This window comes from Ostrinia furnacalis, unplaced genomic scaffold (assembly GCF_004193835.3).
Source record: "Ostrinia furnacalis isolate ACB-3 unplaced genomic scaffold, ASM419383v2 OfSCF0484, whole genome shotgun sequence".
NCBI lineage: Eukaryota > Metazoa > Arthropoda > Insecta > Lepidoptera > Crambidae > Ostrinia > Ostrinia furnacalis.
Window position 1 is genome coordinate 79,265 of NW_021130723.1, and position 8,571 is coordinate 87,835.

At 36.3% G+C, this 8,571-nt stretch overlaps 1 protein-coding gene across 1 annotated transcript; it reads right to left on the reverse strand.

Annotated features, from left to right (window-relative positions):
• Positions 1-4,136: 4,136 nt before the first annotated feature.
• Positions 4,137-7,714, reverse strand: tap (basic helix-loop-helix neural transcription factor TAP). The gene is made up of 2 exons (XM_028322782.1): positions 7,568-7,714; positions 4,137-5,588 (listed from the first exon to the last, which is right to left on the reverse strand). Exon 2 carries the CDS (start codon positions 5,574-5,576, stop codon positions 4,311-4,313), a length of 1,266 nt encoding a protein of 421 aa, XP_028178583.1. The 5' UTR covers positions 5,577-5,588; positions 7,568-7,714; the 3' UTR covers positions 4,137-4,310.
• Positions 7,715-8,571: the final 857 nt, after the last annotated feature.

The following is an 8,571-nucleotide window of genomic DNA, read 5'->3' on the forward strand; positions in this document are numbered from 1 at the left end:
TGAAAGTTTAGTTTGGAAGGCGAGCTTTGCGAGTTGTTTTGGAAGGAAACAACAATAGGACAAGTAGGTATGCAACAGAGCATGTGATACCGTGTTATTTATAAAAATGTTACTCCATGCTAGGAAAAAAATAAATAATTTTGTAACTACGAGTAAGTACTTTAGGTACACGGTTACTCGGATCAAAGTAAATGGATCATCATCAATTTACTTTGATCCGAGTAACCGTCATCAGTCATACGACTCATCAGTCGTACCCATTGTCATTTGGAGGTTTAGGTATAGCACTGTATGTTATTAGCTGAAAATACTTATTCATAATCGTGTGTAATCCAACCAATTAAACCACCTCTACTTCTGACAGGTACAAAAGAATTATTTGCTTATGTCAGACAACTTACATCACATCCCTCGTCTGTACCAACCTCAACCATTTTGACTAGGTCTAAGCTGTCCTTTGAAATAGAGCTAAATATCAGAGATCCATAGCCCTTAGCGCTTTGGTTCAGTGCAAAAATATTGGCGTTCAAAAACAGACTCTAACAATACAAATTAAGGTATTATTTTCCTGGTCTATTTAAATATGTTAAGCAAATAATGTCAGATGTAGAGCCAATTTGTGGTTCCATCGATTCATCTTTTGGTATTAAATGAGGAATGACAGAATCGATTTTATTAGCCTAAATAGGGGTCGAAATTTGGATGGATGAGTCCACTGAATTTTAATTTTTGGCATTGAATATTTACATAGGATCAAGAGTCATTTAAGTTCTGACAAAGTTGGTGTAAGTATTCCAAAAACTTTGAAAGTCATTGGACAATATTTTCAAGGAAACCCTCAAAAATTTTTCACTTGGATTCTTAAAAATGTAGGTAGGTAGTACTATATTACTTTACAAAAAATATCAATAATAGTTACCTTTCTTAGCATAGTAATTAATCGCTTAAGCGTCTCTCATAAATTCGTAGCGAAAGGAAATTTGCATTTGGTAAATACTTCTAATAAATTCAAAATTAATGCAGAATGACTTCATTAAAATCACAACAACCAAATAAATGAAACTCCAATAAAAAGTCTCCCTCTCTTTAAAAAGGTAAAACAAATAAGGTCCAAGTGTATTGGTTTAGTTAAACAAACTAGTCCTGCCCCGCGGCCGGCATTGAATTTTAAACAGACAAACAGACTGGCGGACAATACGTCAATTAGCTGGCGGCTAGGATTCGGCAGCATGTGGTTTAATATTTGATTATAAAAAGTGGATTCTATTTGTGATCTCGTGTCATCAATCGAGTTAACAGTGTAAGCAGCTGAATAGGTCGAATTTGTTTGAGAGTGGCTCTTGTGGTTTTGTAGATTGGCATTACTTACGATGCTTAATCTGTCTCATGTAGTGAAACACTGCAAACTCAGTATCTGACGTGCGTGATCAAGCGAAAATTTATTAAAAACAGAGGCGCTAAAACCCTGGTCTGAAATTCACTTACAGGTTCAGTTGCTGGCTGATGAAATCCTACATGGTAATGGTCAGCTTATCCTCTGATACTTATGTTAAGCATTACGTTTTTGGAGATCGTGGTTATAGTACATTTATGTATGTAGAGCAAACGGTCTGAAAGTAGCTAAACCAATTCGTAACAGTAGGTACATTGCAATAAAAACGGTAATTGATTTAAGTTTCTCACAATCCACTAGCCTTAACAATCTCGGTAAATCTGCGGTAAACCTGCTACAAATGTAGAAAACTACTTACTATTATTATTAGTGACAAACCTATTAGATTTCCCAACTGGGGGAAAGATCCATCGTAAATGCGCAGGATTAGCCGATGGTTTGTGGCTGGCGACGGAATTAATGGCGGTGGGGGAGATATTCCTAAGTATGACGTTTAGTATTGGGATATTAATTTGGTAGATGTGGTTTTTCATTAGTGTTTTGAATTATAAATCAAGCCATTGTAGATTCATAAATTATGATCGTCTGTGAGGTCAATTAAAACAGTAGGTACCTAGATTATCTCGTGGAACCTTAAGCCTAAGTGGTCGCATGAGACCGCGGTAACAATTTATTTCTAATGTGTACTAAAATGACTTTCATAACCACAGGGAATTCAAATTGATTAATGTAACAATACTTAGTCCCACTAATGAATGTTACATTGTTATTCTGAAGTAATAATGTGATTTCCGCTAATTAAGAACTAAAATTGTTGGATAATTATTTCGGTTACATTGTCTCACATAAAGTAGGTACATACTAAAACGGAAACCTGCTACGGATAAGTGCAATATACCTTTAAAGAAATAGCAAATCCTAATTCATAAGAGGTATTTAATGCACGAAAATGAAATCTAAGTACCTACCTACCTACGGATGTTAAAACTGCCAGAAATGTGGGAAATTCAAAATTACAATAGTATAAAAGAGGTACAGCAGATTCGATATTATGTTGTTGTTTTTTTTGCCTATCATTGTAGTTGTTATGTTAAAACCAAGCTAGAAAGCATTCTAGCAACTGTCACCGTATTTAAGTAGTTAATGTTATTTTTTGCATTTGAAACTCACGTCCGTCATACGAACAGGGTATAGTGGAATCCGTTTTTAATCCGTGTTTGGAAGTTACTGTATGGGTCAGGGCCGTGATAATCCATTGGCTTCGGCTGCATTGACATCCGTCACGCGCTTTGTTGGGTGTCGAGGGTGAGACCGGTTGGTAAACAATGTTGGAATTTGCCGAATAACTCATTTTAGGGTTTTTTCTATAGCAATAGGTGTAATAAGTTGTACAAACCGGGTCAAGGCTGATAGATAGATGCATGAAAGTTTTAAAGTGCAAATGTGTTGATGGTTGGGATGAAACTATAAAAAGCGTTAATAAGTTACTAAAATCTACTTTCGGGACTATTCCCACCTCTCGCTCTACAGCTTGACCGCCACTGAAGGTCAAGTTTGTCCCGGGCCCAAATTGTCATTGGACTAGCAACTAAATCTACTTGTAGCTTGTGAATCTGTTGTTAATTGCTAACTTTTATTAGCTCAATACATTTTGACCTAAAATCATAAATACAAAGAAGGGACCGAATTCTCTTTTAGACCGTTACGAAGTACGAAGTTAATTTCATAAAACAAAATGTACCTATTATTATATTTAACGGAAGTAATTTCCTTCACACTCGTAACAAATGGCGCATATCGAAAGCGCTGATTTGTTTTATAATTACAATAATTACGATTTCAACTTGACAACGGTGGCAGGTGGTGCTAATGTTACGAGTATTTATTTCCTTTAAATGAAATCAGGTCTCATTTTTATTTAGCAATCCGTATATAATTTTAACTTTTGAAGTTAAAACCATGTCAGTAAGCCCAGTATGAAGATAGAAAATCTACCGCACCCAAAGATCTTATTTGAGTTATTTCTTGCTTTGTCATAGTACTTTGTACTTATTAGACAGACTTTTTAGAATCATTTGCCTAAAGAAATATTTTTTCTTTCTTTATTTCAAAGGTTAGAATTCAAATACTTTTTTTTCTTTTATATTAAATACTATAAGAAATATCTTTTTTTCGGGCTACTTAATACCTACCAGCAGAATTTAAGAACATCGCCCCATAGAGTAGCTAACACCATAATCACTCACCCGCCGTCCATCCCAAACAACAGCACACAAAGTACATGACACCCAAATCATTGGCAAACAGGCGTCCACAACAAAATAGGCCGTAACGAATTTTCAAAGCAAACATTAGTTTACGAAACCCGACCCAAAATGCAAGCGCCCCTGGTTTTCACCATCTAACAATCCAAATTCAGTTCTATCACAAGCTCATTGAGCTCAATATCGAACAACGGAGCACAAATAAATTGGTAACGTTCTAAAGACAGAACAATGCGCCAACGCAGGGGTGCGCGAGAGCATTCACTTTTCGCTCTTTAGCCACCATTGTTCCAATTTGATTTATATTCATGATTCTTACTTTTATTATTACAAGCGGGTAAATCAAGTGCGAATTCAGTTCAATCGTTAACGTCAGCTATAGAGGTCTCTATTTGGAAAAGTTCGCTCTACATACATCTGGGTGCATTCAAATAACGGCCAATTTTAAACAATCTCTTTATTTTAGTACAAAAGTGACTAGTTATAAACTTTGGCAGTTGCAACTTAAACTATACAATGTTAAAACTTTATTGTCATACAAAATTCTTCACAATGTTTCTTATCCTACTATGTGTATAATAAAAAATCTTAAAATATAATTTGTACATAGACTGACTAGCGAAAAATGTTGTAATTGACTTATTTGTTTAAACTCATATTTGAGCATTTATGATACTAGACCTATTATAAAAGTCTCTATATCTTTGGTTATAATAAACACTAGATTGAGCATAAGCCGCATCTCCACTGTAATAGTATTTTTCATTTTGACCGTAACCCGTTCCGTTGTTGTAGTTATTACAATTTGAATTGTAATCGTCCATTTTGGGAAGTCTTCTGCTTTTAGCGGCAGTTTCAAAAGCATTTTTAAAGATCTCGTAATTTGCCTGGTTGAAATATCCTTCAGTATTATTTTGCAGTGCTGTGTCATAGGCGTCATTATAACTATTGCAAGTGGCAACATGCCTTTGATTATAGTAATTAGTTTGATTCATGTCTTCTCCAAAACTAGAGGGATGTGTGAAAAATCCACTTCCTGTTGTGGAAGTTATACAATTTCCTCCTTTGTTATTTACTGAAACTGTGACATTTCCAACATTGATTAGAACACCTTCAGCAGTTTGCATAAAATTAGAACCATTTGGGAACGGTTTACTAAACCCTTGGAAACTTCTATAGCTACCGTCACTTGTGTACTCTTCGTTTTTATTAGGAACCAGGAACATATCTCTAAAGGCATCTTTGGTCACTTTATCTCCAGCTACAGAATAGTTTTGGAGTTTATCATAATTTGATGCAAATTCTTCAGGTGTGACCTTTCCCGAATTGATATTATCTAGAGATTCCAATGTTTGGCTTAAAGCAAAAATATAGTTGTGCGCGAACCGTAGAGTTTCAATTTTCGTTAATTTCGTATCTTCTGGAAATGTTGGTAGAGCACATCGTAGTCTATCTAGCGCTTCGTTCAGCATGTGCATTCTGTTTCTTTCTCTATCATTTGCTTTGATTCTTCTGTTCCTCTTAATTTTCATGATTTGTGTTGGGCTCTTACACCGCGTGACTCTGTTCTTTCCATTCGCATATTTTCTTTTTGGTTTATTCGGGTCTTTTGGTTTCTTGTCCTTTGATTTTATGGGTGTCGACGTGTTGTTTACAGGTGATATGTTTTGTTCAAACGCCTTGATATCTACTGGTTCTTGGAAGGGAAATTCATAGTTGTCACCAAAGAGTTTTCTTCTCACATTCTCTTTCCTTGGGGTTAGGGATATGCCTAAGTCTGAAGAGTCGTGTTTGAGGGGGGTACTGTGGACTGATGTTGGTGTGGCCAAGGATTCGGCGTAGGACCTGTCAAATCCTGAGTCGGTGCTGCAGATGCTGTCGTTGAAGTCGCAGTAATCATCGAAGTTTGTCCCGAACATCTTCAGTTAAATCTGTAGACAAAACGAAATACATTAAATAAATGTGTACTAACTATTGTCCGTTTAATAGGAGATACGAGTATAAGTATCCGTGAAAAGTAATAATGTAAAAAATATGGCAATGTAGGTAAATAATATTATTAAAAAATATATTTTTCTCTCACATAGCAATATTAATTTTTAAATGCTACCTTCTGTGTGAGAGACTGGAGCCTGAGATAGGTTTCCTTAGAAACCCGAAATATTACAGTATTACAGCTTGTGTATCGTATCTATACCTACTCATAACTCTAATTGATACTCTATGAATGAAAGTTTCATAATTATAAGACCATCGGTTCAATAATGCCAAAGATTCTTGTGACAGCATAAGAAGCAAAGAGCAAAGAGCATATAAACAAACCAAATCGTTTGGGTGATCAAGAGCAGTGATATACAAACACGTTCTCTCAACACTACCCCTTGTAGCCACCCCATGTTTGTCTCTCCGTCCACCTGAGACAGGTGGCTCACCGGGACAATCGCGTGACCGTATGTTACAAGTCACTTGAACTTTATCACTTCCGACTTTCTGCCGTTTCCGGTATGGGGTTTGTTTGGCAGTTGATTTGATTTTGGTTTAATTTCTTTATTTAATTTGGGTAGAAGAGTGTTGTCCATAAAAAAAGATTTTGAAACACAAATATCGTGCTGAATAAATACTACGTGAAGGTTAAACTTGAGGTGGATTTTAATGATGATCATCATCATCATCATCATCATCATTTCAGCCATAGGACGTCCACTGCTGAACATAGGCCTCCCCTAATGCTTTCCACGTTGATCGATTGGTAGCGGCCTGCATCCAGCGCTTCCCTGCTACCTTGGAAGATCTTGGCACAATGCTCGAAGACCTTAATCGAGTTTCCCAACAGGTAGGCCTGAGGATGAATATGGACAAAACGAAGCTTATGTCGAATGTCCATGTTGCGCCCTACCCAGTTTCAGTTGGGAGCTCAACTCTCGAGATTGTTGACAAGTATGTCTACCTCGGACAAACGATCCAGCTAGGTAGGTCCAATTTAAAGATGATACCATTATGAAAATCATTCAATCTTCAAAGAAAATCTTGAAGGCGAATCTTTTTAAGGGGTGGATACGTAAGACAAGTTTCCGGTGGATGGATTATGTCAGCCATTCTACAGTATGTGTCTGAACACTCTGAATGTATGCCATTTTAACTATCTCAATTCGATACCACTTGGCCACCTGCCACGCACGCGTCGGCACGCGATGCTTTGCGCCCGCGCACCGAAGCGTGGCAATTGCTGAGTCAAGTTAATGGGGCTCGTATATTTCATTAAATTATTATTAATAGTTATATTCGTAGTAAAGTTAATGGTTTAGATATAACGTGTTAATTATTTAGTCCCCGGGAGGATTCATTACCTACACTGACTTTGATTTTAGGCACTGACTCTATGTTCAATGTGCATCCCACAATACAGCTGAGTATGTACTTACTGTACTATAGAAACTTGAAGCTATATCAATTGGGAATTTATTTATCTATCAATAGTCTCGAAGTAGAGTTCTTTAAACATTTTATTTTATTGTATAAAATAAACAAAAACATAACTCTCCTTCTGGCGCAGTCGTGTAAAAAGGGGTAGAGTCGAATTTGGATCACTCTTAAAGAAAAAATAAATAAATAAAAAAGACACCTGAACAATACAAAAACATCACAATCTCAAGTTAAGAATCAACTTTGTCATAAGGAGAGCTTTAATGTAAGCTTTCATTTTAAGATAGACCTAGAACGCTAATAGAAGATTAGAACCTGGGGTCTCTTACTAACTAATGCCCTTATTCACAAACGATGCTTGCATAAGTGAAGCAGCAAATCGAACGCACAGCGTTGAATAGAGCCTATATTAGACCTTTGGTAGGTTCTTAAAACACATCATTGTGATATTAATTAATTAAAAAAATACAACAAAATCTCAACTTACAATACACTCCACTCCTGAAAATTAAAACTGGCACAAACTACACTAACATCACAACACTTAAATGCTCGCGGGTATATCCCGACTAAGTGACTACACTTCGGACTTTTTGACCATGACTAAACTAAGTTGAGCATAACCCGCGCCTGCGTGCGGCGCACTGTGGGCCGGGACGCCTCGCTCCCTGTTATAACGGACCCACTGGGTTGGTGGGACGCACTTGATGGGGAACGCCCACTACTTTTTGGTACTTCAATAGTTGGGTAGTAGTTATAATAATATTATTATATAAATACTCTTTATTGCACACCAGATAAAAAGTACAAAAAGAAAAGGAACACATAAGGTACAATTAGGCGGTCTTATCTCTATGAAGCGATCTCTTCCAGACAACCTATAGAGAGGACAGTTACCTACTTAAAACAAATGAAGGGGAAGGCGGTGTAGTTCAATAAAACTTACCAATTTTATCATGAAAATCATTGAAATGATTTTGAAATTAATCTCAGCCCTAAAATATTGTAGCAGGTTGTACTTGATTTGTTAATTGGAAATGGGTATGTAAGAAGTGAAGTGTTTGCAACAGGTAAGACAATAGAGCCAGTGCAATTCTTGTGTAACTTACTAATAACAAACATAATTAAAATAGTTAGTTCTACTTTCTTTACATAAGTATGCTGTTGTAACTCTGGTGAGAGACTTAATAAGCCGTCTGTGACATAACAGTTTCTGTCTCAGTCTTTTTAGTGGCTCTACTACAAAATTAAATTTTCTCACTCTTTTAGTTTTTAAATTCAAAAGTTTAGAAGTAATTTAAGCTTATTGTTGTGTACCTATTGATGATGTCCAAACTCAATAAATATCTTTTCTTCCTTACCACAAACGCAATATTGGCGAAGGAAGGTGTTATAATTTTTTATTGTCAAAGTAAACATAGCCATATGCCATAACGCGCGACATCTACCGATTGCACGGTTTAATTTGTTTAATAGTTTAATAGCGCGTGC

Excerpts from the sequence above, each read along its gene's own strand:
- tap (XM_028322782.1), bottom strand. The coding sequence starts at position 5,576 with ATGTTCGGGACAAACTTCGATGATTACTGCGACTTCAACGACAGCATC.